The sequence below is a fragment of the Sporothrix brasiliensis genome, assembly GCF_000820605.1.
Source record: "Sporothrix brasiliensis 5110 chromosome Unknown Cont14, whole genome shotgun sequence".
Taxonomy (NCBI): Eukaryota; Fungi; Ascomycota; class Sordariomycetes; order Ophiostomatales; family Ophiostomataceae; genus Sporothrix; species Sporothrix brasiliensis.
The window spans coordinates 848,129-876,045 of record NW_024467133.1 but is presented as its reverse complement, the minus strand read 5'-3'; the positions used below and the strand labels follow the sequence as shown (position 1 = coordinate 876,045).

At 58.1% G+C, this 27,917-nt stretch overlaps 8 protein-coding genes across 8 annotated transcripts; 5 read left to right on the top strand and 3 right to left on the bottom strand.

Moving 5' to 3' along the window:
- Positions 1-203: 203 nt before the first annotated feature.
- SPBR_03616 (ribosome biogenesis protein ERB1) lies at positions 204-2,663 on the bottom strand (the record flags this gene model as incomplete). The annotated part of the gene is made up of 1 exon (XM_040761906.1): positions 204-2,663. One exon carries the CDS (start codon positions 2,661-2,663, stop codon positions 204-206), a length of 2,460 nt encoding a protein of 819 aa, XP_040622939.1.
- An 827-nt stretch (positions 2,664-3,490) lies between these two features.
- Positions 3,491-5,794, top strand: SPBR_03626 (fungal transcriptional regulatory protein; the record flags this gene model as incomplete). The annotated part of the gene is made up of 2 exons (XM_040761916.1): positions 3,491-3,563; positions 3,831-5,794. 2 exons carry the CDS (start codon positions 3,491-3,493, stop codon positions 5,792-5,794), a joined length of 2,037 nt encoding a protein of 678 aa, XP_040622938.1.
- Positions 5,795-6,050: 256 nt separating this feature from the next.
- SPBR_03706 (pH-response regulator protein palC) lies at positions 6,051-7,631 on the bottom strand (the record flags this gene model as incomplete). The annotated part of the gene is made up of 1 exon (XM_040761996.1): positions 6,051-7,631. The coding sequence occupies one exon, from the start codon at positions 7,629-7,631 to the stop codon at positions 6,051-6,053; it is 1,581 nt and encodes a 526-aa protein (XP_040622937.1).
- Positions 7,632-8,522: 891 nt separating this feature from the next.
- On the top strand, positions 8,523-10,418 carry SPBR_03658 (alpha-1,3-glucosyltransferase; the record flags this gene model as incomplete). Its single annotated transcript, XM_040761948.1, has 1 exon — positions 8,523-10,418. The coding sequence occupies one exon, from the start codon at positions 8,523-8,525 to the stop codon at positions 10,416-10,418; it is 1,896 nt and encodes a 631-aa protein (XP_040622936.1).
- Positions 10,419-12,565: 2,147 nt separating this feature from the next.
- Positions 12,566-13,929, top strand: SPBR_03742 (uncharacterized protein; the record flags this gene model as incomplete). Its single annotated transcript, XM_040762032.1, has 3 exons — positions 12,566-13,245; positions 13,321-13,382; positions 13,451-13,929. The coding sequence occupies 3 exons, from the start codon at positions 12,566-12,568 to the stop codon at positions 13,927-13,929; spliced, it is 1,221 nt and encodes a 406-aa protein (XP_040622935.1).
- Positions 13,930-18,318: 4,389 nt separating this feature from the next.
- On the top strand, positions 18,319-22,362 carry SPBR_03565 (serine/threonineeeee-protein kinase/endoribonuclease IRE1; the record flags this gene model as incomplete). The annotated part of the gene is made up of 1 exon (XM_040761856.1): positions 18,319-22,362. One exon carries the CDS (start codon positions 18,319-18,321, stop codon positions 22,360-22,362), a length of 4,044 nt encoding a protein of 1,347 aa, XP_040622934.1.
- A 914-nt stretch (positions 22,363-23,276) lies between these two features.
- SPBR_03689 (uncharacterized protein) lies at positions 23,277-24,962 on the top strand (the record flags this gene model as incomplete). The annotated part of the gene is made up of 2 exons (XM_040761979.1): positions 23,277-23,385; positions 23,566-24,962. The coding sequence occupies 2 exons, from the start codon at positions 23,277-23,279 to the stop codon at positions 24,960-24,962; spliced, it is 1,506 nt and encodes a 501-aa protein (XP_040622933.1).
- A 268-nt stretch (positions 24,963-25,230) lies between these two features.
- SPBR_03829 (nucleoside-diphosphate-sugar epimerase) lies at positions 25,231-26,091 on the bottom strand (the record flags this gene model as incomplete). The annotated part of the gene is made up of 1 exon (XM_040762119.1): positions 25,231-26,091. The coding sequence occupies one exon, from the start codon at positions 26,089-26,091 to the stop codon at positions 25,231-25,233; it is 861 nt and encodes a 286-aa protein (XP_040622932.1).
- Between the last annotated feature and the right edge of the window lie 1,826 nt (positions 26,092-27,917).

The window sequence follows — 27,917 nt, the reverse complement described above, 5'->3', positions numbered from 1 at the left end:
ACATAAATGGATTCACGCAAGGGACCGGATTTGGCGTTTCTGGATATTAGGGATCACTTTGTAAACAATAAACACTGATATTTTGTACTCCTATGGTTCAAGATGACTATGACGCCGATACAAAAAGCATATGAAAACAGACAGAGGAAAGTCGAGACAGACAGAAACGTACAGACATACCAAGCAGACCACAGACCACACACCTACATCCACAACCGACACGTGCCGTCGGCACCCGCCGACACGCACCAGGCCTCCTTGGGGTGCCACGTCACGTCCAGCGCGCCCACTGCGTCGACCACCTTGTGCGCGCCGCGCTCCAGCTTTTTGAGAGGCACAATCGTCGGGTACTCGAGCGGGTCGTTGTACACGCGGCCAAAGTAGATTTGCAGGGTGCCGTCGTCGCTCGTGTCGGCAAACAGCGGCAGGCCGCCGCGGTGGAAGCGCACTGCGCGGACGGCGCGCTCGTGGTACCGCATCGTCTTGTAGGGCCCCGTGCTCGCCATCTCCACGTCCTGCCACACCAGCCGCCGGTCGTACGCGCCGACAATCAGGTGCTCGCCGCTCGTCGGGTGCACGTCAAAGGACGAGATCTGGCGCGCGCCGGGCAGCACCGTCTTGACGAGCTCCATCTTTTGGAGGTCGTACACGCGGATGCGCTGCTTGGTCGCCACGAAGAAGAGCGGCTGCGACGGGTGGAAGCGCGCCGCCTGTGGGATGTTGGGCATGCGCCGGAAGGGCACCTGTGTCAGGTGCCGCGACAGCGTGTGCACGGCGACGGCGCTGCGGCCGCCGGCCGGCGACACCGTGGCGAAATGCTCGCCGCGCCGGTGCCAGCTGACGGACTCGATGGGCGCGCGCACGCGGATCTGCAGCAGCACGCCGGCACGCACGAGCCGGGCGTCCTCGGGACGGCTCCACTTGGCCGGGGGTTTCTGCGCCTCGCCGCCCGTCGCCGGGTCGTTGGCCTTGGCCGGCGGCTTGCCCTTGGCAGCGGCATAGCCGAAGCCGGCGTCCACCACCGCGCGGCTCGCCTGCTCGAGCTCCGGGTCGACCACCACCGTCGGCACAATTATGTACAGGTCCTCGCCGGCCGCGGCCGCCAGGACAAACGCGCCCTTGCTGGGCCGCCACTCGATGCTGCGCACCGGCTCGTCGTTGTACTTGTCCTCGTGGCCCTTGCCGCCCGTCAGCCGCGCGCTCCACACCTGCCGGCCCGTCAGCAGCTCCCACAGCCGCACCGTCCCGTCGTCGCCGCCCGACGCCAGCCAGTTGCCCGTGGGGTCGATGGCCACCGCGCGCACGCCGCCGACATGGCCGCGGAACACCGTCTGGCACACCGTCGGGAACGGCTTCAGCTCCTCGGCGGGCGGCAGCTTGGGCAGCAGCGAGCTGGGGTCGATGTTGAGGCGGTTGCGGCGCACGCGCGGCGCGAGGTACAGGTCCAGACAGCGCTCGAAGCGCTCCTTGACAAACTCGCCGTAGCCGGGCACCTTGCGCAGGGAGTCGTACTTGGCGGGCAAAAAGGCCTCCTCGCGGTCTTCGGGGTCCGTGGCCTCCCACGCGGCGCGCTCGGCCTTGGTCGGCACGTACTCGGGCGGGCAGTTGTACGACTCGCGGTGGCCCGGCGGCGGCAGCTTGGGCGCGGGGATGTGCATAATGTGCGCCTCCACGGGCACCTCGTCGTGCCACAGGTCGTAGTGCGGCTGCGTCTCCTCGTCCTCCTTGCTCTCGTCGCGCGGCTTGTAGGGGAGGATGTGGCCCAGGCGGATGGCGCGCACCATCTTGGCAATGCGCACGGCCTCGTGCTTCGACGGCACGAAACGGCGCTTGGGCTCGGGCGCGGCACTCAGCGGCATCGTCTCCACGACGCCGGAAAAGTACTCGACCATATCCGGGTACGGGTCGTAGTCGCCCGCGCCCTCGCTGTCGTTCTGCCGCTCCTTGTGCACGCGCTTGAGCAGCTCCAGCTCCTCCTTGTTGAGCTTGAGCGGCTTGCCCGTCGCCGGGTCCGTCAGGTTCGTCCAGTCTTCTGGCAGTTCGATGCTTTCGAGGAGGGCGTCGAGTGCGTCGCCCGTCGCCGGCCGCATGATCTTCTTGCCGTTGATGTCGTAGCCAATGTGCGGGTACGAGTCGTAGAAAGAGAGCGGGATGTTGCCGATCGTGTTGGACTCCTCCTTGTCGCTGTCGTCCGAGTCGTACACGGGATCGATCTCGTCGTAGATGTACCGCACACCCCCGTTGGCGTCCGTCGTTACCCGGTAGTTGGGCTTGTCGGCATCGTCGTCGTCGTCGTGATCGGGGTCCTCTTCCAGTTCCTCCTCGTCCTCGTCTTCGTCCTCGTCCTCGTTCTCGTCTTCCTCGCTCTGTTCGTCCTCGGCGCCGTCCGTGCCATTGTTCAGCGTCAGCTTGGCCAGCTCCCGGCTCTCCTCGTCGTCCTCGCCTTCGGACGGCACGTCATCGCTGTCGAGGTCGGCCTCATCGTCGGAGCCCTCGTCGCTGTCTGAAAACACACCGTCCAAAAGGCCGTCGATGCTGCCCTCGTTGTCCGACTCGGCGTCGGTCGTCACAATGGATGCCTTGCGCTTTTTTTCGGGGACGACGGCCTTGGCCGCTTTTGACGTCGTTTCTGCCTTTGGCGCTGCCTTCGCCTTAGGTGCCATTTTGTTTCCGTTGGTGTTGTGGTGGCAGTATGAATCGTCTTCAATCGACCGTTGGCTCGATCTTTTGACTTGCCGTTCCTACAGTGCAAAACTAGCACTCAGCTTTGCTACCAGCGCCCAGCAGCACCAAAATTTTCTCGCCTACAAATTTTTGGGCGGTCTGAATATTCTGCCGTCTAAATTGTGGACCCGATATACTTATGTAAGCAGAGGTTTCCGAATCAGGTCACCGCCTTGGAAACGCCGTTCTCCCCGAAGTCCGGTTGGCCTTTCCGTATCGGGCAATGCTTTGACAGCACTTACACACAGGAAAAGTCTCCGAGCCTTCTGCAAAAAGCGGGTCAGCTTACACATCGGGAAGGACTTGAATCCCTCCGCGCACCTCCTGCCTTTGAATAAGTCTCCGAGTGCAGTCCCCATTCGTGTAATTGCCCCCTGTCACAGCGCTTCAGCACCGCGATCTTACCCAGAATACGGCACCCACAGCACATGAGCAGGAGCTATTGTGCGAGGTCGTGCCTTCCTCGACTGATGCTTCTCGATTCCTTTCTGCGTTTCGTGTTCGCTCCTTCTCGCTTTCTGTGAGCTGCTGTCTCTCTCCTTCCTTCCCTTTATTGAGTGCTTTCCATGTCTTGCAGAGTGCGCCTTGTGACTCCACTGTGAAGCTCCTGCCTTCAACTTACAAAGTGCATCACCAAATGCTATTGCCACAGGCCTCCCTTTTTGTCTCTGGCTTTTCTGTCCTCGATTCTTCACCAATTTCCCGCTCAACAGCTCTGTTTACTCTCCAATTGAAACATTGGATACTGCACCTGTAGCAGCCTGCCATGTCAGAACCCCAGAACGGCCCCTCGCCTGACGCGGCGGAACAGAAGAAGCGTCGTGCCTGTGATGAGTGCAGTAAGTCTCCGAAACCCCAAAGTCTGCGATCTCACTCCATGTTCTGTCTTGTTTGTGTCCGAGCTGCTATCAGCATAGCCCAGTATAGCTGCTGCATGGCATTGTGACCACACCACGCTGTTTGTTTGTTTGCTTATGCGTTGCTTCGAAATGTATTTAGAAAAGTTGCCGACGGAATGTCTTTGAAATTCACACGGCTGCTTGACCCTCTTATTTCGTTCTCTTTTGTTCCAACGACAAAGTCGCTCACATACGATTATCACACAGGAACCCGCAAGCTTGCATGCACCAAAGAGGCCGATGGCTGCCGCCGCTGCAGGCGGGAGGGCATTGCCTGTATCTACTCGGCCCAGAAGCCCATGGGCCGGCCACGAAAGCGGCCACGAGCCGATGAGGAAGACGAGAAGGCAGCTACTGATGCTGCTGTCCGAGCTAATAGTGGCACTGTCAACGTGGTCCGCGACACACCTGACGGCGATGTGGGCCTGTCGATCCTGGCCGACCAAGTGTCGTCGCCGGGCTTCACGTTCTTTGATTTTCTCGGCATAGGCGACAACAACGCCCTTGATCCCAATCTCCTACAGCAGCAGCAGCTGCAGCAAGACCAACAGCAGCAAGACCAGCAGCAGCATACCGCACACGAGGATCCAGTCCCTACCAGCGTCCATACACAACCTGTCACGTCGTTTCCCGCTGCAACTGCAGCCGTCTCCGGGCTTTCACCGCCATCGACAGCACGGCACTCCCCAATGCCCACTACCACACGCCGTTACGAAAGGCTTTTCCCGCGAAGCCTGTTCGGCATCAACTTTTCCGATATTGACTTCAACACGGGCCCGACTGATGCCATGGCCGGCGGCGTGCCGACGCCTCCGACCCGAACAGACAGCAACGGCAACAGCAACAGCAACGGGGAATCACCGAGCGGCGGGTCAGATGTGCCGACACTCGCTTCGAACGGCAGCCAGTCATCACAAGCGACCGAGACACCCGCATCAAATCAGCCACCACAACCTATGGTGACTCCGGGGCTGACGCCTGGGTTGGCCGGGACCAGCCCACACGGTTGGCTGCCGCGCCAGGCCTCCTTGGGGATTCTGCCGCCGTCGCCAAAAGCCATTCCTCAGCAGCTGCCACCGCTGCCCACCACTGCCGAGGCTGCGCCATCTGCATACGATGGCGAAAACAATGGCCAAAAGAACAATGGCGAGCTGCCGCCGTTCGAGCCGAAGCCATACCCGTTACCAGAAGGCACGCCCACACTTGTCGGCGGCATACCGACAGTCACGCCGGTCGATGCCTACAGCAAGTCGTCGGCCGCGTGGCTGCTCACCGCACCCAACCGTGTCTGCGGCTGCCTTGCCCGGCTGTATCTGGCACTCGATTCTCTGCAGCACCTGCCCACCGAAGTCGGACCGGCCATGACGGTTGCACGCAACGCCGCACATACGGCGCACGACACGGTCCTATGCCCAAGCTGCTCGCCACCGCATCTCGACCTGTACGTCAAGCCGCCCGTACAGGCATTCCAGAACCTGATGATTTTGGGTGCGCTGTTGCCCACCATTGCGCACGCATACCGGCGCATTGTGACCATGGTCGACGAGGAAACGCAGCGTGCGGCTGCAGCAAAACAGCGGCTACCGCTGTCGCTGACGGAATATGGCGGTGTGTGGGGCCACATGGCCCGGTGGGACAATGTGTGCGCACAAACGTCGTCGATGGACAACTGCGTGGTGGATCCACCCCTGTGGCGGCTGGTGGTGCGGGCGCTGCTCAAGATGGACGTGTATGGTATCCATCTCGACCGCGACGATATGGACGACAAGGAAGCAGCAGACAGCATGGCGGCCGTAGCGCAGCAAGCCATGGTGGCCACGGGCGTTGGCGGCCCCTCGCCGGCGTCGGACACGGACATGGCTGGCGGCAACGGAAGTCCGGCTGCGAACTATACGTCTCCACACCCGGAACGCAAGACCACCGGCGGGGCCAAGGCAAGCTTCTTCATGGTGCCGGTCCACTTTGGCCTCAAGGACATTGCTGAGATGATGGAAGAGCGATCCAAGATGCGGCACAAGTTCATGGACGACGCATACGACGCAGGTCTGATCAAGACGCATGACGAGGGCGGAGAATGTGGCTACTATCGGCTGCCGCCGGGCGAGAAGCCCAACTGCCAAAAGGTGATTGAGATGGCAAGGCAGGAGATTGACAAGCTCGTGATTGTGTAGATGTTTGAATGCGCTGTATTTTGGCTGTATTAGGATATAACGTGAAAGGGAAAAGGAAAAAAGTACAATACCCATGAGTTTACAACGGAAAGCAGGATTGTCCTGTCGCAAGAGGAGACATAGCATTGGGTTACGGCGATCTTGGATACTATCATCTTGATATTTTATTGCAATATTTACAAAGAGTGTCATCTAACAAAGCCGCTATAAAAAGAAATGCACCTGAAAAACCAGTCACGTCGCCCATCATTTTTCATTAAAAATAGGAGCTGGGTGCTGCAGACTGCCTTCCAGAGGTTGGTAGCTCCGGGCCCTCGTCGTCGGAGCTGACCAGAGTCACACCATCCACCTCGTCGCCCAATGCATCCAGCGGGTCCCGCGGCGCCCGCATGGCTTCCAGGACGGAGGCATCCAGTTGTGGCCGGACCATGGGCTGCACCGTGGCAAACTCGCGGCCCGAGGGCATTTGGGCCACCAGGGGCCCGGCTGGCGGGATCCGCTGCGTGTTGACGGTGTCGTTTTGCTTGGTCCATTTGGCGTCGAGCATGGCCAGCACGCGCGTTTCTTCGAGCCGGCCGGCGTCGCCGCCCCAGCCGGCGCCGCGCTCGACGCGCTTGTCCTCCTTCTTTTCGCGCTTCTCGGCGCGGTCCTTTTTGAAGCGGTCCAGCAGGCTCTTCTTGTCGGCGGCTGGCGAGGAGGACGGGCTCGCGCTGCCCCGTCCGGCCGCGCCGCCCGGTCCACCGCTACCGTCCCTCAGCTCCAGGAGCGCGCCGTGCACCCATGCCAGGGCCGTCCCCGTCTGGCCGCCCAGGTCGGCATCAATGGCAAAGAAGCGACAGGCCTTGGCGCGGCTCGTGTGCCGCAGGTCCTGCAGGTAGCGCACAAACGCGCGGCTGATGCCCGCGACACCGGACACGCCGCTCGCGGCGCGGGCGGCGTGTTCCGCGGCGGCCAGACACAGGCGGGCATAGAGGTGGGCGCGCACTTTCGGCAGGTCGGGCGCCTTGTACATCCACTCGCGGTCGTGCTCGTTGCGGTCCTGCGCGACGGCCGCCGGGTACGGGTCGTCCTTCAGAACCGCCAAGAGGGTGGCCTCGGCCAGAGCGAGCGCCGCGAGCGACCGCAGCGTGGAGGCAGACACCTCGGGCGACGGGGAGGCGGAGGCGGCGTACGACGACGACGACTCGGCAAAGGTGGTGGCAAACGAAAACACGCCGGCGGCCGTCTGCAGGTGCTTCAAGGCCGTGGCGAGCGCCGCCTTGCGCTGCTCACTGCCGACGGGCACGACGGAGGTGACGACGTAGAGTGGCTGCAGGGCCGCACGGGCTTGCAATGTGTAGGCGTGGCCGAGAGCTGCGAGGACAAAAACGGCTTCGGCGTCGAGCGCAGCCCGGTTCAGCGGAATACGCACCCGCGGCGGCTCTTTCCCGGGCAGGCGTGCCTCCGCGAGGACCGGCCGCCACTCGAGGGCGGGGCCGGATGCTGCTGCGGGCGCAGGCGCGGATCCAGGCCCAGACTCAGGTCCGGCTGCAGCCAAAGGTCCCGGCCCCTTGTTCCTTCGCTGTGGCAAGACGGAGACCTGTACGTCCCTGCGGCGCCCCGCCAGACCGTCGGCCAAGGCAATCAGGTACGGCAGATAGTCTTCGAGACTTGACACGACCAGACCGAGATTGGACGACTGCGTCTCGGGCGGCATCCGCTTGTGGCGCTTCAGCGTGTCGCGGACAACACTTCGGTAGGTCGATGCGGTGCTCGGCAGAGAGGGGTGTGTCGGGCTGTCAAAGGCCGTTGTGAAGACAAAGGCCGACGTGGTCGGCAAGACGAACGGGTACGGCATGGCGCGTGGTCAGGGATGCGGCCGGCGGCGTCCTGTGTCGAGTTGGATACGACGAAAGGAGGCTTTCTGTTTGCATGATTCCAAGAAACGAGTCAAGTGGCGATGGTTGTCGCACCTGCTGTTTGAGCGTCGCATTGTGCCCAGAAGCTTGGCGTAGCTTTCGGCAGGTGGTCGTCTTTGGCGGTGGTGGGGCGCTCTTGCACGCCAAGGCGAATGCCCAAAGGGGAAAGTGCAGGTACAGGCTGTGCGTTTAGCGAAGTTTGGCCGTTGATTAGCGCTATTGGCAGCTTTCTGCCCCTGTAGTTGGCCCCTGTCCACCGCACCTTGTTACAGTGAAGGAGCATCGCCGGTTCGGAGACATTTGCTGATTTTTGTTTGCGCATACTATAGTGCAATAAAACTACTTTACCTGGATTGTCTCTCATCTATTGTCTGTTTGTACTTTGTGATCCAGAGACTATATTTTGTTTGCTTTCGTCGTCCTGTAGTATCACATATGGCGCGTGTTCGGATGCTGTGTATTTAGAACACGGTAACGTCACTCCCTAAAGTAGCGACGCGCCTTGTGCCTTCCTTCCGTTGCATCCAAGAGCTTCGAAATAGTGGGCCCCCGAAATTGGCCAGATTTCGACCTGCTATCCACACACTTTGTCAGACGACATTCCGACAACACGGCATCTGTCCGACTACGACTTCTCGATACAACACGCCCGACCGCACCGCCCATGCTGCCATCTGGTGCCAGTTCAATGACAACCCCATAAGTCGGTCAATTCCCTCCTCCGACCGCAGTCGAGCTCCCCTGTCCTGGACCGTTCGATCTCGTTCTTCGCGGCTCCGTCGTCATCGTCCTCCGTCTTCTACCCCCTTTCGACGTCTGGCTCACCCACGATGGCTGGCCCGTCACCATCCCCGCACAAGCCGCGGCGGAAGCCCAAGAAGACCGGCGTGCTGGCTGATCTCGACGCGAACAGCGGCACGAGCAGCAACGGCAACGGCGGCTCCGTGGCGGAAGGCCTCATCCGCTCGCCGGCCTACCCCCTTGCCGCGTTTTTGTGGCCGGCACGGGGCTCTGTCTCGCAATGGGAGCTTCTGCCGCTGATTCTGATGGTGGTTGGCCTGTTTCGGTGGGCCGCCGGTCTCTGGGGCTACTCGGGCTTCCACAAGCCGCCGCAGTTTGGCGACTACGAGGCGCAGCGCCACTGGATGGAGATTACGACGGCGCTGCCCGTGTCGCAGTGGTACTTCCACGACCTCGACTGGTGGGGCCTGGACTATCCGCCGCTGACGGCCTACCACAGCTGGCTGCTCGGCAAGGTGGGCGGCCTGATGGACGCGTCGTGGTTCGCGCTGCACACGTCGCGCGGCCTCGAGACGCCGGCGCTCAAGATTTTCATGCGGGCGACGGTCTTTGTGTCCGAGTACCTGGTCTACATCCCGGCCGTGGTCATCTTTGTGCGGCGCTTTAGCCGGCTGAGCGGCGTGGCGTCGTGGACGGCGTCGGTGGCGCTGGTCGCGGTGCTTCTGCAGCCGTCGACGATCCTGATCGACCACGTGCACTTCCAGTACAACACGGTCATGCTGGGCCTGGTGACGGCGAGCATGTCGAGCATGCTGGCGGGGCGGCTGCTGTGGGCCGCCGTCTTCTTTGTGGCGGCGCTCGGCTTCAAGCAGATGGCGCTGTACTACGCGCTGCCCGTGTTTGCCTTTTTGCTCGGCACCTGCGTGTTCCCGCGCATCAATGTGGGCCGCCTGCTGGGGGTTGCTGCCGTCACGGTTGTGGCGTTTGCGCTGCTGCTTCTGCCGCTGGTGGCCGGCACCATCTACGACCAGCGGCGCGGCATCCGTGCCCACGCCGGTCTTCCAGCCAACGCGGTCGTGCCGCTGCCGCTCTTTGCCGACGTGTTGGAGACCTACCTCGATCCCAAGGCTTTCTACTACCCCGTCGTCGAGCAGCTCGTCCAGATGGTCCACCGCGTCTTCCCGGTCGCCCGTGGCCTGTTTGAGGACAAGGTGGCCAACTTCTGGTGCGCGGCCAACGTCGTCGTCAAGCTGCGCGCGTACCCGGACGCGCTGCTGCAGCGCGCGGCGCTCGTGGCCACGCTTGCCTCCATCCTTCCGCCCAACCTGATTCTCTTCTTGCGGCCCAGCCGCCTGCTGCTGCCCTACGCCTTTGCTGCCACCGCCTGGGGCTTCTTCCTGTTCAGCTACCAGGTCCACGAGAAGAGCGTGCTGCTCCCGCTGCTGCCGATGACGCTGCTGCTGGCCGGCCACGGCGGCCTCAGCGGCAGCACACGCGCCTGGGTCGGCTTTGCCAACCTGCTGGGCGCGTGGACCATGTTTCCCCTGCTCAAGCGGGTCGACCTGGCCGTGCCCTACGCCGTATTGTCGCTGCTCTGGGCGTACCTGCTCGGCCTGCCGCCGACCACTGTGTCGGCCTACTTCCCGGGCGCGGAAGCGTCCTACCACAGCAACAACAACAACAACATCCTCGCGAGCAGCCAGAGCTCGTCTGCCAAGACCGACAGCAGCGCCAACACTGCCAACCTCTGGGGCGCCGCGCTGATCCACGGGCCCTTTTACCTGGCTATGGTCATGTGGCACGTCCTGGAGGCCACGCTGGCACCACCTGCCGACAAGCCCGACCTCTGGGTCGTCGCCAATGTGGGCGTCGGCGCCGCCGGCTTTGGGATTTGTTACTTGTGGTGTCTGTGGCGCCTGCTCGTGGACAGCGAGCTGCTGCCGCGGTCCTGGTTCAAAACGGACAAGAAGGTGAAGAAGCAGTAGGGGGCAGAATGAGGGGGGGGAGTGACGTAAGTGCGTGCAAGTGTGTGGAGAGTCTCTGTTTTGTATTTTGTGTTCTATGCATGCCGGCCCCGGGAAAAAAGGGGTTTGCACAAAGATACCATCGTTTGTTCTTTTATTCTTTTCTTATTTTGGTGTCGTGGTCTTCATGTTTGTTTCCTTTTGTGCATTTTTTACATGGGGATAATAAATTTGAAATTCAGTAAAACCCAGGAACCACACTTTTACTGTTCGGATCCCGTTGAGATCTGCTCTTGGCAGCTTCTTGTCCTTGCCGGTTTTCCGAGTCTTTTCGGCCCCGTCCCTACTTCTTGGCCGGGTATGATTCACTGTGCAGACCGTCTTTATGGAGACAGTATGTGATGACTTGTCGGCCATTCACGTTGTCGCTTCTCTTTCGTGCTCTATTTTGCTATAGTTTATCATCAATTTGCCATGAATTATTCTATGATCTCCATGTCATCGCCTTCGCGTCGGAGAAATGTGGCAGATCTAGAGACAGGTGACGTAAGCGCCGGAAACCCGACACCCAAGCTTTCCTAGATGACTGCTGCCCTGCTGCCCACTATTTCCAGACTTGTCTGCAGCTTCGGCCGTACCTAGGTTTCCTTCCAGAAGCAATTTATGGGGGAAACGAGGAGGAACGATGAGACCCGACAAGGATGACGACAGCGGAGGAGGCGACGTTCAGCCTCGGGACGTTACCGTTTTGCAATCTGCAAGGCGGATCACAGAAGGGCAACCAAGGTTGGAGATGGAGAATGCATGGGAAAGTGTAACAATGACGCGTGGAAGGCGTATTAGACAACGGAAAACAGGAGACCGCCATCTGCATTTTTTATTGCATATTCGTTTCTTATCTGTCTCCTCTCCTTTCTCGCCTCCTTGGCCTTGTCTGGCCACAGATCGACCGGGTAATATGCGCTGCGGAAAAGAAACAATGGGAAAGGCCATCGGTGCAGGGCAGTGAGCATCAAACAGTCTATTCGTGCATCTGGGAGAAAACGGGAGAAAACAGGAAGAACTGGAAGAACTGGAAGAAACTGGACGAAGTGTCAGAAAGGATGGCAAGCAAGAAAGAATGCAAACATGCGAGAATGCTGGTCCTACTGTTTCATCATCTTTTATTTTGTTCTACGGGATTTCTCATTCAAGGTTTAATACGAGCACATTTGAGTGGAAGCCGTGGTTCCTTTCTTTGTACGTTAGATGTCGACAAATGGCGTTTTGAAGAATTGATGTATTGTTTCTTCTGAATTTTTTTTTATGATGTTCATAGGCCCGATTCTACTTTCTCACCAAACTCTCGTCGTAACATTCAGTCCATTTCTCCGCTTTGGTTCTTGATCGCCGCCGTTGCAGTTTCATCCTAGCCAAAAGGCAGGCATCATGGGGCAGGATGTCAATTAAATTCGTAAACATAGTGAAAAACATCAAATAATCAACCTGGATCTACTCGATGCAACGTACGTCGTGAATACGGCCGAAGAACAATGCAGAGCGTAATTTTGTCTGTATCTACGTTGACTTCAAATAAAAAAAAAAAAAAAAAAAAAAAAAAAAAAAAAAAAAAAAAAGAAAGACGTCAACTGCAAAAGCTGAATTCTGATCGACCTCTTCGATGTACACATTGGCCGGAAGAGTCGGCCGCAGAATACACTACCTTTGCCGTTGCCCAGATCTCATATTCTGCGACCGTTGATTTTCGACTTGACACTCGAGCCAGCCCCAAAGTCGCGGGACAAAAAGGACGAGACCCTGTTTGCCGAACCAGATATCTTTCAAAAATGTCTTTTTGATTTGTTTTGACTTTCACCTGGGATCCGCTCGTTTTGTTTGTTCTTGACTTGGTTTTGCTACTTTCCCTATCATGTCGTTTTCGTTCTTTTCGTTCCTGGACTGGCAACATTTTGTGATATGTACGATTTTGATCCCATCTAATTTTCTTTTCCATTTTTGATATCCTATTTTTTCGTTTTCTGTCGACACGTCTTCTCTCAGCAAACCATTGAGCAGTCCCATCATTTGAATTTTGTCTTTGTTCATAATCGGCTCATCGACTCATCGACGCATCGACTCATCCTCGTCGACGAGAATGTCAATATAGATACCAACCCCAGCGGTTCACCATGACGACCCTTGTATCGGCCTCGGCGGCTGACCTCCCGCACGACGACTACGGCCCCCAACTCGTCGCCCTCAGCTGCGCGCTCTTGCTGGCCGCTGGCCTGTTCCTCGTCCTCCGCATCGTCCTCAAAATCGTCCACCGCCGCGGCCTCTGGTGGGACGACTATTTGTTGGTGGCCGCGTGGCTCGTCTTGACCGCCGCTGTGGTCTTGAACACTGTCGACGTCGGCTACGGCTACGGCCGGCACTCGTGGGACGTGGATCCCGTGCACATTCCCGCCATCGTGACCAACGGCACCCTGAGCGGCACGCTCGTGCTGCTGGTGGCCTGCTGGAGCAAGACGTCATTTGCCTTTACGCTGCTGCGGCTGCCGATTGGCTGGATGCGGCCGCTGGTGTGGACGATTATCGTCACGCTCAACGTGGCGATGCACTTGAGCGCGCTGTCCATCTGGATCGAGTGTCCGGCTGCGCCGCCGTCTGTCTCGGGCCTCGGCATCGACACGGGCGACCGCATCTGCATTCCGATCCCGCTGGCCGTGCAGTATGGCATCGCCGTGGGCGGCTACTCGGCAGCCGTGGACTTTATCCTGGCGCTGCTGCCGTGGAAGATTCTGTGGAATTTGCAGATGCAGCGGCGGGAAAAGATGGGCGTCCTCATAGCCATGAGCATGGGCGTATTGTGCGTCCTGCGTCCTGCATATCCCCGTGTTATCGTCGTCGTTGCTCCCACAACCATTGTGCTAACATTGCACAGTGCCGGCCTCTCGGCCGCCATCAAGACGACAAAGATAGCGACGCTCGAGTCGCCAGACATTAGTATGCCGCTCGTCCCATACCCGCCCGTATGTAAAGTAAAATCCACTAACCCTCCCTCCCTCCACCAGTCGACAGTGTCCAGCTGGCCGCGTGGGGCATGGCCGAGGTCGACGTCACGATCATGGCAGCCTCCATTCCCATCTTGCGGGCCCTCTTCCGGCCCGGCAGCTCCCGCCGCGCACCCAGCATGAACAATTGGGAGGATATCATGGGCGTGACAGCAGCACAGCGGCGGGGCGCAGCCGCCGCCGCCGCCGCCGCCGCTGCCGCCGCGAACGTGGCCTGCTCCGTGTCAACGGACGCAGCAGCAGCAACAGCAGCAATTGCGACTATGACATCACCACCAGAGAAACGTTGGCCGCTGCTGACGCCCAAAAGTGCGCGGTTCCCGAGTCCGCACGGGAGTGGGCGTGCCAGCCACACAAGCATGAAAGAGGACCTTGATGCCGATTTCGACTTTGATGAGGAAGACGACGACCTGAAGAAGCCGGCAGCACCACGGTCCTCCATTTGGACCTATGTCAAGTCTCCACGATCGTCTGTATAAATGATGGTATTCATTATTTCATTGCTTTTTACGTTTTCCCCTTTGTCTTCTGTCCTTTGGGTAATTAATGGGTTTCTTTACGGACACTTGGAGTTGTAAATGCACACGGTAGGCAAACGCCCTTTATGCTCGTTTGCATGGGATGACACAGGTATGGATAACGTTCTGGGTATCATGGTATGGGCAAAGGGGCGCTCGGGTATGGATGGGGACTTTGGCCTTTGCTTTATGGTTCGTGTCCTTTAATAATCCATTTCTTTTGATCCTGCTCTTTTCAAGACATGTAAAGTAAGTCGACTGGTGGATGTTCACGACAATTGACAACTAAAACTCGACAAGCGACAAGCGACAAGCGACAATCCACTGTCAGTCCTCTTCCCGTGCCATCTATGCGAGGCACGGTTAAGCGACGTCGGCTCACCTCGTGTTTGTGACCCACGACAGGTGGGCCGAGTGTACGCCCTCCTTGACGGTCTTTCTACTGTCCGTTTGCCGTTCTTTTCTTGGCCAGACTCTCCAAGGCGAGCCATTTTCAACCTGTCACAATGAGATGCCCACACGTACGTAGTATTGACGCATGCCGAGGACTATCGGGTCTCGCGTATTATGTTTTTGCATTGTCCTTGCCCCGTCTTAACAAACGTGAACTATGGTGTGTGAAATAAACGAGGCCAGTCGCGTTGCTCTTCCCCAGACTGACCAGCGGGAATTGACCCGGCGACATGGTCCTTCTTGGCTGGACAAGCGCTCCATCTCTTGCGTCGCTGCCGTCAATGCAACGACTCCGCCGGGTTTCTGTCTGCCAACTGCTCGCCCAAAAGGTCGCGGCAGCGGTGGGAGAGATATCTTGTTCAGCACTGGTAACCTAAACGATCCCCAAGGGGAAACCAGCGGCGTCACATAACCTTCCACCGATCCGGTAGCATCTAGATTGCCTGTCGAGACGATCATCTGGGTTTCTTTCGTGGTCTTGACGTGGCACACTGCATCGACCTTGGTATACTCCCACGGCAGTGAGGGACATCAGTCATGGCTGTTCACTTTCTTTCTTTTCATCCCCTTTCGTTTCTTCTTCTATTCGGCTTCCTTTATCGGCTCACTTTGAAAATTCTGTGAGACAATGGCGACAGTTCGAGTGCCATCCCTGGGCTCCAAGCTTGTCGAGGTCGTCGAGGTCGTCGTGATTGGCCTCGACAGTGCCCATTGATCGACCTTGAGGACGGGGCGGACAGGGTTCACATCGCCCTCGCTCGCCCGACTTGTGGATCTTTTGTGGACTCTCGACATGCTGTGAGACAGTTCCGTCGAGGACTTGGCAGAGACAAAGCAAGACGAACGAGACAGACGATGGGACGTGTCCACCAATATGGACAAGACAATATGCTCCCCCTCACAGGTGAACTGTTTGTCTTCACGTATCCCTCGTCAGTGTTTTGTCTCAAGTCACTGTCTGGACGAGCCGTCGGCATACTCGGCTGCAGCGAGGCAATAGCAAAGCGCGGCAGAAACCGACGGACACTTGTAGTCTGGGTGGACAAACGGCATAGGACATGTGATCTACGACATAGCAGCCATAATAAGAAGAGCGGCTGTAAGGACAACTGTGTCAATACTGGGCTCAATAAGTGTGAACAAGAATGTCGCGTTTGAGGGTGGACAGTGTAAACTGTCGTGAATGTTTTTGGCGACGCTTCTGTTACGTTTTTTCGTCTTTTCGTCTTTTTGGGTTTTTTTTTTTTTTTTTTTTTTCTTCTTTTTCATTTTCGTTTTCATTTTTGATGCCTGTTTTGGCACTTTTCGGCAGTGTCTGGGGGTGTCGTTTAGGGCGAAAGAATGGCCTGCCTCCCCGTTCCCGCCCGTCGAAGACCGTGTCGTTAGCACAGAAGCACAGTGGGAAAACAGCACTGGAGACTGGATCAGGCCACACAACGACGCAGCTAGGGCTTAGTGGCCGGCAGCAAAATAGCGCACTCCCGGCGGGCGCTACTTTTCGCTAGGGCGCTTCTCCCTGGCGTTACGGGTGTTGCGAGCGGGGCACACTCAGGGCCTTGGGTCGGCTGGACTTTGAGCACCTAAGATTAACTAAACCACGCTATATTTGGGACACGACATGGTTCACTTGGCCTGGGATGAGAGTCCCGCACTGCGTTCGTATTGTTGTTTTTTGGTGGCTGGGTTTAAATTGCACCGGAGTGACGTCCGCGTTCAAAATTCAGCGTCTATGAAAGGCAGCGGCATTCCTGCAAGAATCAACCACAAGCAGAATATGAAGACAAAGTAGTCAGAAGGCAAGACGCAATCCAAGAGGCTGGAGGACGGCAACTGTAGATGAAAGCAGCGCATGGAATTGCAGGAAGAATTGAAGGGATACGAAGAAGGGCCAAGGAGGCAATGAAAAAGGTGTGAAAAAGCAAGGGATTTGAAGAGTGTTCCTTTTTGTTCAGGTTCTTTGTATTTTTCATCACTGTCTGCTATCAAGACACACTCTTGACACGGCACAGACGGACTGTAGCCGGTGGAACTAATTTAAATAAAGACAAGGTTGGCAAAAGAAGGACGAGGAAGACGCGAGAAAAAAGATGGCTGAAAATTAATGAAAATAACAAATACATAAATACTCCGTCAATAAACAAGACGTGACATGACCAGGGCTCTGAATATGCCGCGATTCCATAGTTCTGACTCGCCACCGAAACGAGTCGAGAATGAAGGGAAACATGTGAGCGTTGTTTTTGAAAATACTGAGAAGGTTCAAAGCACAGACAACCAGAAGAAGCCGCGGAGACGTGGACGGTACGTGCACATCTACACAGTATTTACACTGTATAAATATCGCCTTTTCAGCGGAGACTGCACTCTAAATACAGTGCGCAGACGTGTTTCACGTTCTGCCCGCCCTTGCATAGCAGCATGTCAGAACGAGGCAGAAAACATGGCGCCGCCACGAAATCCCACGTAAACACAAGACTGAAAAGGGACAGGCCAGAATAGGGGCTGCAGAAGATGTGCATCCCACCCAGCAGGCGGGGCTCCAGCTGCCATTCTCACCGTGCTTGTGTCGGAATATGACTGCTTTGGGCACAGGTGACGAACAACAGACCAGCAGCAGAGCGCCGGCCCTTTTGTTCCTCGCTTCGCTTTCTTTGACCGTCTCATCCCTGCCAACAGAAGAGATGTATCTTGCGACGAGCAGGTTTGCATCAACAACAAAGCAGGAAAGACAAGCAGACCACAGTACAAAGACATATGAAAACGCGGCACGTCGACGTCCGGCAGTGGCAGCGACCCATATTGGGGGCGTGCTTGTTACGGCCGCGTGGAGACCATTTGCAGACACGCATGGAGCATGTTGTATGTTGTACAATACACTCAATATATCGGAGAATGGGGCTGATCAAAGAAAAAGAAACGGTAAATACCAAGTATCAAACAGGCCAAACAGGCCAAACAGGCCAAATCAGAAGGAAGAACGCCCTCAGCTCACCGTCTTCCGTAGCTCGAACCATCACGTGTTGAGACGCGACTTGTCCGTGCACCGTCTTCTGGTGCATTCTACAGGTCACCCACTACCAGGACCGCCCGACGCACAGTGCACCCACCCGCCAATCGCTTCGCAATCCACAGCATCCCACAGCGCCCAGCGCCCAGGCCTGTGTTTGGCTCTTTCCTCCCGGTCCGCACGCTCATCGTTTGCTTTTCTCACCCCCTCGAGCCCCCCTTCACGCGGCAGGTGGGGCCGCGGAGTGTGCAGCAACGCCCTGAGACCTAAATACGAGTACACAGTACAGAATAGGTACAGAAGTGCCCCAGCCCACATAGTTTTCGTCGCTTTTTTCCCTACTAGGGCCGCCCAGAACGCCATGCACAGAAGTACCAAGAAGGCACCATCCAAGGCAAGTGCGACGGACAACGTACGACTTGCTACTCTCCTACCTTCCTTCCGTTCTCACCAACCAAGCCCATACCCATCGCTCCTTCTCCGCCAGCATCCGCTACCAACACGCCCGTCACCCACACAAATCTGTTTCATTCTGCTCCCTTTCGTCGGCCCTCCTTTTTCCTTTCTCGACGCCTCGACTCCCTTCATCGTTTCCAACCCATTCCTTTCTTTTCGTCGTTCTTTTCTCTCCCCGTTTCGCCAATTTTCTTCGATTCCTCTTCCCTTCTCTTCCATCCTTTTATTTTTTTACCATCGACGAGCCTCCACCTCTCCATTTTGGTCCACATCGCCACATCGTGTCGAAGGAGCTCGGTCTCCTCCGACTCGACTTTCAACAACAGCAGCAGCAACACCTCTTGTCTACTTTATCCTCATCATCTCGGTGTGTCGACGAGCACGCCGGGAATCGGGGCCGATGTAAAGGCTCCTCGTCGCCCACTCGCCCCACCATGATGCGCAGGCGGCCCGGAGGTCACAATGTTGGCCAACGCATGCTGTTCCTCGCCATCGCCCTGTTTCTCTTGAATCCGGCCCTCGTCCATGCTCAACAGCAGCAGCAGCAGCAACAACAACATCTGGACAAGAAGGAGCCAAAGCAACCACAGGAGCTAAACGAAATCAAGGAACCGAAAAGCCACCCCAACATCCGCACCGCCGTCGCCAGCTATGTCTCGCCCGCCGAAGCCGACGCCTTTGCGGCGGCGGCCGCCTCCGCCGAGACAGTCGAAACCGTCGAGATTGAAACGACAAAAACCAAAGCACAGCGGCCCAAGACGAAGTCGAAGTCGCTGACCGAAGAAACGAGCCCGGCCTCGCAGCCGAGCGTCTCGTTTTCGACATCCACCGGCCAATCCGCACGATTGAGCCAGGCGGCCACGCCCGACTCCAAAACCGAAACGTCGCAAATCAACAACAGCAACACAAAAAACGCGAAAAACACCAAAAGTAGTAAAAACACCAAAAACACAAACAAATCCAATGCCACTGTAGCTCCGGACCTGTCCGTTCGAGCACCTTCTCTAGCGCACCGGGACCTCGATGCCGTCGACTCCTCCGACGGCCTGGGCCTCGCTTCGCCGCATATTGCGCGGTCGCTGGCAGACTGGGAAGTGGAAGACTTTGTTCTTCTGGCCACCGTCGACGGCGACCTCCACTCACTCGACCGCAAGACCGGTAAGACCCTCTGGCACACCGAGAGCGAGAAGCCCGTCGTCGAGACCATCCACCACCGCTCCTCCGTGTCCGTCGACGACAAGACTTATTCGGCCCTCGACCACTGGACCTGGGCCGTCGAACCCTCTGGCAATGGCGCCATCTACGCCATGATTCCGGGTGCCGCCGGCCTCGCCGAGACGGGACTGTCCATGAAGGCCATTGTCGGCCAGGAGCCCTACCACGACCGCAAGCACCCTGTCGTGTTCATCGGCACCAAGGACTCCACCATGATGACCCTGGATGCGGCCACCGGCCATGTGCGCCAGTGGTACGGATCGGGTGACGCCGACGGCATGGGCAGCGACGGCGGCGACAACATCCCCGAGAGCTGCTCGCGCCCCGGCGACTACTTTGACGACGGCACGGGCGGCAGCGGCGGCGAAGAGTGCTTTGTTGGCGGCACCATTACTCTGGGCCGCACCGACTACAAGGTCATTGTCCGCCGCACCGACGGCACCAAGATTGCCACCCTGCGCTACTCCGAGTGGGGTCCCAACAACTACGACAGCGACCTGCACCGCCAGTACCGCCAGCCCTCCGACAACCGCTACATCACGGGCAAGCCCAGCGGCGACGTCTATGGCTTTAGCGTCGCGCCCCGCACCGGCGACGTCAAGCTGTCCTTCACCCACCGCCTCGAGACCCCCGTTGTCCGTGTGTTTGATGTTGCCCGTCCGCCGAGTGTGCCCCTTAGCAGCAACCCGGACCTTGCCCTGCTCCCGCAACCACCGCCGCCCGTCGAGGACGAGGAAGACGCCAGCCTGCGCCGCGCCTCCGTGTTTGTCAACCAGACCGAGACCGGTGGCTGGTACGCCCTGTCTGGCTCGGCGTACCCGCTGATTGTCGACAACACGCCCGCCGAGTGCACCCGCCGTGGCTGGTGGGTCCGCCACCAGGACACCTTCTTGCCCGCCGAGTACAGCGCCGCCCTCACCGGCAAGCACATGCTTGCTTCGAGCAGCCGCAAGAAGCGACCCCTCCTGGCACCCAATTACCCGACGCTGCCTGGCAGCGACGGCTCGTTTTCTCACGACGAAGACAAGGAGCGCGAGCGCGAGCGCGAGCGCGAAAACGAATCCACAGTGCCCCTGACCCTACCCGGCTCGTCCGAATCCTCGTCTTTCGGCGACCAGGCAGCTGAGTCGGTCATCGCCAAGGTCAAAGAGCTTCCTCAGGTGGCTGCGAACCGTGTCTTGGACTTCTTTAGCAACCCGGTCTTTTTGATCGCGGTGACCGTCTTCTTTTTCGTTTACCACAAAGACCTGCGCCGCTGGTACAACCGGCAAAAGTTGCAGTGGTGGAAGGCGGGACAGACAGCGCGCGCAGAGGTCGAGGACGAGTCTTCCATGGAGATTGTGGAGACCGACACAAGTGAAAAGACACACGAGGCGACCAGGGCCGAGGTTGTACCTGACGGTGTCGCCAAGGCAGTGGAAACCGACAGTGCGACGGACACGACCGAGTCCTCGCCTTCGTCGTTCCCCGGCGCAGAAAAAGAGTCGCCCGACTCCATGGCCAGCTCACTGGAGGATGTGCGCGCATCTGCTTCCCTTCCGACTGCCGAGACGTCCGCCGCATCGCCATTGGCATCACCCGTAGATGATTCCACCGCTGCGGCAGCGTCTCCCTCGGACGGCACGCCGCCACCACAATTGGACGGCGCGCCCGCGGAGCCGGAGAAGGAGAAGAAAAAGGCCCATCGCGGTCGCCGTGGCGGCGCCAAGCACCGCAAGGGCGGCAACGGTAAAGCCAAGAGCGAGGCCTCGCTTTCGCGCGGGGACGACGCCCCGCCGCCGACAGTCGACGAGGTCGTCGGCCAGGCCAAGAGACTCGGCGAGCGCACGCTGCCGCTGGAGCCCGATATTCTGACGGTGTCCAATGCCAACGCGGGCATCAACGACATGGAAGAAGTGTCCACGCCCATCATGCGCATGGGCAGCCTCGAGGTCAATCAGAACGTCCAGCTGGGCACGGGCAGCAACGGCACCGTCGTGTTTGCCGGCAAGTTTGACGGCCGCGAGGTCGCTGTGAAGCGCATGCTCATCCAGTTCTACGACATCGCCTCCCAAGAAACCAAGCTGCTCCGCGAGAGCGACGACCACCCCAACGTCATCCGCTACTATGCCCAGCAGCAGCGCGCCAACTTCCACTACATTGCGCTGGAGCTGTGCCAGGCCTCGCTTGGCGACGTCGTCGAGAAGCCCGGCCAGTTCCGCGAGCTCGCCCAGGCCGGCGAGCGCGACCTGCCCAACGTGCTGTACCAGATTACGAGCGGTCTCAACCATTTGCACGCCCGCAGCATCGTGCACCGCGACCTCAAGCCGCAAAACATCCTCGTCAACATGGGTGCGGACGGCAAGCCGCGCATGCTCATCTCCGATTTCGGCCTGTGCAAAAAGCTCGAAGGCGGCGCGAGCTCCTTTGGTGCCACGACGGCGCACGCGGCGGGCACGAGTGGCTGGCGCGCGCCCGAGCTGTTGCTGGACGACGACGCACGCGACAATGGGCAGACCATGGTCGAGTCGGCCATGTCGACGCAGAGCGGTGTCAGTGCCACGTCCGGCAGCGGGCTCATCCACAACCCGGACGGCACCGTCAGCCGGCGGGCGACCAAGGCCATTGACATTTTCAGCCTGGGCCTTGTGTTCTACTATGTCCTCACCAAGGGATCGCACCCGTTCGACTGCGGCGACCGCTACATGCGCGAAGTCAACATCCGCAAGGACACGTACAACCTGGACGGCCTGGACGTGCTGGGCGACTTTGCCTTTGAAGCAAAGGATTTGGTCGAGCACATGATTAGCCGCTCGCCGCAGCACCGCCCGCGCACGCGTGCCGTCATGGCGCACCCCTTCTTCTGGTCGCCCAAGAAGCGTCTCGCCTTTTTGTGCGACGTCTCCGACCATTTTGAAAAGGAGCCGCGCGACCCGCCCTCCGAGGCGCTCGCGAGCCTCGAGGCGCTGGCCCCGGACGTCTGCCGCGGCGACTTTTTGAAGCGCCTGCCCAAGGACTTTGTCGACTCCCTCGGCAAGCAGCGCAAGTACCGCGGCGACCGCCTCCTGGACCTGCTGCGCGCCCTCCGCAACAAGCGCAACCACTACGAGGACATGTCGGAGCCGCTGCGCCGCATGGTCGGCGCGCTGCCCGAGGGCTACCTGGCCTTCTGGACCATGCGCTTCCCGAACCTGCTGATTGGGTGCTGGGCGCTGGGCATCGACTGGGAGTGGGCCGACACGGACCGGTTTGTCGACTACTACCAGCCGGCCGGCGGTGTTTGAGGACCCCAAGGAGAGGGGAGAGGGGGCTCCGACAGGACGACACAAATTGATCAGCCGGTTTGCTATTTGGATACTATTTGGATACTATTTGGATACTATTTGGATACGACTTATGGATGGCGGTGCATACATTGCGTGCGCGTTTTCTTTTCTTCTTTTTTGTTGTTAGTAGCTTTCTTTTGGATTCAATACAATCTTGGATTGTCATGCCATGTATCAAATTCATGCCAGCATAAAGTGCCATGTCCAGTGCTACCACAGTTTTCTAAACGAGCTGTTGACGTGTCCTAGCATCACATGGCTTCACTTTCCCTCTATCTACCAATGTACTTTTGTCATATTATGTTTTGAAATCAAGTATTGTTCTTTCATTCGTTGCCAAGTTCAAACAATGTCGCTACTAACTCAAAGGGTATATTCGTCGCTCTCAAAAGACCCAAAGAGTCCGTAACGTCAGCATCTTTTGTTCAGTAGTAGGACTTCCTTTGCCTTGTGCCAAGGGATATTTTTCAAATAAATTAAAAATAAATCAACCCAGAAAAGAGACCAAGTCAGGAGTCCTAGCACAATGTCCAACATTTGGCATCTTGATATTGGATTTGGGGCTGCATGGCGGGCCGTTAGAGACAGCGCCTTAGCTGGCGCGTTGTGGGTGGGGCATACCTGTTGAGCGAACCAGGCCCAATCATTTTAGCCGCCCGGACGTCCCTGAAGCTCAGTCGTGGCTAGCGCCAACAGAAGTGCAAGTTCGCTCCACGCAAAACAATGCAAAGCTGCACATCGACCTTCTCCGACTGCAGCTGAACACGCCACGACACCCAGCCTGCGAGGCATATCCTCGCAAACCCCGACCAGGAGGCGTCTCTTCTAGCATCACAGGGGTACTTGAAAATGCCCACTTGCCTGCTGCAGCAATGGCCAGGCGCATGTCCAAGTACAAAGGACGCTCTCCTCGTCCTGGTCTGCTGTCGACGACAGCTCAAAAGCAAGACGCGCTGCTGCAACAGGATGCTACAGCCATAGGTGCTTCATCAGCAACGGCCGTACCCAGCTCGGTAGCCAGACCGAACAAGCGACGCCAGTCCTTGGAAGAAGCCATTGAAGGCGCAACAGAGCAGCCCGCGAAGAGGAAGAGACTCGTCGATACACGACCTTCCCCAAGAGATACTCAACCTATACGGCGCAGCACGCGTCTTCGGTCAGGACTGATCGCTGGGGCAAGAACGACACCGGCACCGGACGCACAGCAGCCAAGCGAGCCAAGCAAACGACAGAAGGGCGCTGCCCACGGCAACAACAGCAGCCAGAGCCAGCGTCTTCCACGAGCCCCAAAGACAAAGCAGACGCCAAAACGAGTGCCGTTGACACGCAAGAACCTGGTACGGCATGAGACGATGACCAAGAAGCAGCAGTCAAAGGCTCATGGCTCCAAAGCCTTCAAAGCATCCGAAAAAACGCCCTCGACATCGACCGGCACGCCGTCCATAGAGCGGGAGAAGACGAGCTCAAAGGCCACTCCTACTACCACCACTACCACCACTTCTACAACGTCATCTGGCTTTGCTTTGCAGGCCTACGGCAATGGCATTTTGGACCCGCTCGACTCGCGTCCGCCAGCCAACCTTGAGGATCTTCGGGCAAAGTTCGACGCGCCGCGCAAGTCTGCGTCGCCCCCGGCGTCTGTCTATGAGACCTACGTCAACAAGGTTAATGCTGCCGCCAACGAGGCCACCATGGTCTTTGAAGTCGGCAGCCGGCTGCTCAAAGACCATGAAATTAAGGACTACCCGCGCGTCCTGAACCACGCCTTTACCGCGTTTCCCAAAGGCGTCGGCTTCAACAACGAGCTCTCCCCGCCGCAGCCAGATTTTGTCGAGGGCCTCGACGCCGCCGCGTTCCGGCCGTTTCCCGTCCACACGGAGGTCCCAGGTGCCGTTCTCTACAAGGACAGCCCCCGCTCCGTCACGCTGGCGCACCTGGCCGGCGAGTGGAAGGGCGCCGGCAAGGACATGGAGCGGGCGCGCCTGCAGAGCGCCTACGACGGCGCCGCGCTTGTCTATGCCCGCAACCAGGCACACGCCGCCATGGGCCAGCACGACCCGCCAGGCGACGCCGCCATCACGACGTTTACGACGGACGGCAGGCAGATTTTTTTCTACGCTCACTACGCTGCGGAGAGGACAGAGGCGGACGGTGATGGCGACGGTGATGGTGATGGTGAAACCAATGGTAACGACAGCGGCGACAGCGACGACAACGGTGACAGCGACGACAACGACGACAACGACGACAACGACACATCCCTCGCGTACCACCAATATCTGCTCGGTTCGGCCACCCTGATCCAATCGCTCGACGACTTCAAAAAGGGCCGACGCTGGGTGCGCAACCAGCAAGACTATGCCAAGGACCACTCGTACAAACTCAAGCGCGACCTCACGTCCCACTGGAAACAGCGTCGCGACGCTGTTCGCGCGGCACGGAAGGCCGCCGCCACGGGCGCGAATGCGGCGAACGTGAAACACAGTCAGAAACGAAAAGCGCCGGCATTGCCAACAGCCCGTTCCGCGTCCCGACAACAAGTCGATGAAAGTGGGTGACAGCGAGTTGGAGTCGGGGAGAGCCGTTGAGGGACAAACGTCCAGGTGAAAAAGGAGATGATTTGGACGCACGGTGCATGAGCGTGTGATTTGTTTTGCGTGGCCATTTACTTTTTTCTTGTACGACGAGCATTTTGGACACGGGACAGTTGGATGCCGAGTCTTCACCGATGTGCGATTTCATAGAAGATCATTTGACAATGCAATACATAACCTGACATAGATATCCAGGCATTTCCCGACGTAAACAAAAGACACCCACTCCCAATCACAATCCCATCAACCGCCGAAAGGCCGAGTTGTTCACAATGTGGAACCGGCTGCCGACGGCCTCAACGTCCTTGCGCTTGGCGGCCTCAGCGGCCAGCGCGGCAATCGAGTACTTGCCCATGGCCGTCTCCGCCAAGAACGTGCCGAGCGGCAGCGTCGGGCTCAGCCCGCCCGGGTAGACGGCGCGCAGGACGGGCAACAGTGCGGCGCCCATGATTTGGTAGGCCAGCGAGGGCGGCTTGGGCGCAAACGGCTCCAGGGCGGCGTGGCCGTGCAGGTCGACACCGCCGGGGCGTACGGACAGCGCCAAGAAGGGACGGCCGGCGGGCGCCGTGGCGGCGTCGCCGGCCGTTCCGTTGGTGATGCTGGCGAGCGCCAGCTCGGTCTGGCCCTTGACGACGCCGAACCGCGCGGTCGTCCGCCCGGGCTTGGTCTGGGCGCCCTCGCCAGACACGTACACAAACCGGAACGGGTCGCCGGCCTTGGCGTCGCCCTGCCCGTCGCCGGGCGGAATCTTCTGGAACGCCGCGGCCGCCGCCAGCGGGTAGTCCTTTGTGATGACGACATACTCGTCTTTGCTGACGCTGAGCTGGGAGATGCCGAGGGCCCAGACGACGCCGGCCGCCCCCTTCAAGTCGTTTTGCAGCAGCGCGTCGTCGTACGTGTGAAAGTCCTTGTGCAGGATCACGCGCACGCGGTCCTTGCTGGCGACGGGGTCGTTGGCCTGGACGCGGGCGTCGAGCTGCGGCACCGGGCGACGCGATAGGATGGAGATGCGCGTGATCTCGGGCATGCCCAGCATGGCATCGAGGACGGCGCCGCCCACGAGGCCCGTGGCGCCCGTCAGGATCAAGTGCATTGTGGCTGTAGCGTAGCTGGCTGATTTCAGATGCGTGGGTGCGAGGTGTGAAGCTGGCGATGCGCTGTGATAATACCTGTAAGGCCTGTAGTATAGCGCTTGGCGTTGGGCTACTGCAAGTGCTGAATGGTCGTGTATGATGAGCCACGAGAACCTGGAAGGGAACGCCTAATTTAAATCAGATCCAGACAGTGGCATGAGGGTCCGGATTCACCTTTTCTGTCCCTTGCCGACGCCCGGCGGATCCTCTTTGCGCCGCGTATGACCTTGTTGTCGATGGTTGCTTGCTGGCGTCAGCATAAATCGATTTGCGGTCTGGCCGCGCTGTGTGTCGTAGGGCGGCAGCTTTTAGCGTGGAAATGTGGAACTAGGGGGGACAGTCCAGCCCTATGCCTTAGATGCAACGTCATGCAGAGAAGCCTGGCGTAATTACGAACCAAGCACCGCCAGCAAGCGACGACGATTGTCACACGACCGCCCCGATCCGATCACAAAGCAACGAAGACAAAGACAACATTGGCATGGCACGGCACAACGAGCATGAGAGTGTCTTGGACTACCTGGAGTAGAGAACTGATTTAGAGTACCAACTGACAAAATGACAAAAATAACTGCTGTGTCTCAAACTACATCTCCCAGACGACCGTCCACGCGCCGACAATGGGCGCCTGGGCCTTGACGGCCGTGTAGCCGAGGTTGAGGATCATGGTCGGCAGCGTGTATCTCAGCAAGTAGCTCAGCGAGAAGCTCAGTGAGATGTCGGACGAGCCGCCCCACCAGAAGAGCATCATCATAAAGTACGTCTGACGTGTCGGTGGACTCGGTGTTATCAACGTCAAAGTGCACGCTCAAGAAGGGAGATATGCTGGCAAGCGTGTATAATCGTGAGAGGGAGATGAAGAGATCATTGTATATGGGTGTCTTTATTTATTTGCCTTTGTATAATTGATTTTCCCTTTCCCCCCTTTTCCCCCCTTTTCCCTTTCCCCCCTTTTTTGTTTTTTTTTTATAAGTCGAACTTAATGACAAGGCGATGAGCAAGGCTCAATGCTTCCAAGGGTGATGACACACATCGAGACGAGGCTGAGGTAGACAATGTCAGCTGACAGACGTCAAATAAAGATAAGTCATCTGTATCATGCCATATGTAGGACGGGTCGCTCCTTCCAGTCTACCAAATATCAAAATGACCTCGCCAGTTCTTGCCACGTGCTTTGGTTGTTCTTTCTAGTTTCGACGCTCTTTCCACTTGTGCACCCATGAGCGTGACTTTCGCCTTCTTCGTTCTTGCCTGAACTGGAGGCCAAGTACACGATCGGAGTTGGAAAATATTTCACCCCCTTTTCGTGATCGTTTCTTTCGCTTCCAATATCCATCACCTTTACTGCTACTCAGCTCCCTTTCATTATCAACTGTTCCTGACCGACACCGCCATCAACCCCTCCTGTGGAGTCATACCTATTTTGCACCATCGTCGATATTTCATGATGACTGATCTCTTACAATATGCCTGCAGCGGTCGGCACCGTCTTCCAACACAGACGAGCACCATAGGCTCAGTCATGCATCCATCTTTACTGATACGCTGCTGCCCGTTGAGCCGACAAGACGACGGCTGAGGTAAGACGCGTGAGAAGCTTTCCAACGGACTGAACCCAACTTTTCAGAGTTATCCCCCACGCAGCGCTGTTCTCCAGTTGAGGAGCAATTCTCCCCGACTATTTTGTTAACCCTCGATTCACACAACTACGTCCATCGAAGCACACACAGCAACACGTCCTTCGACAGCTCTTTTGAGCCAAAATACCAAAATCAGAGCCCAGACC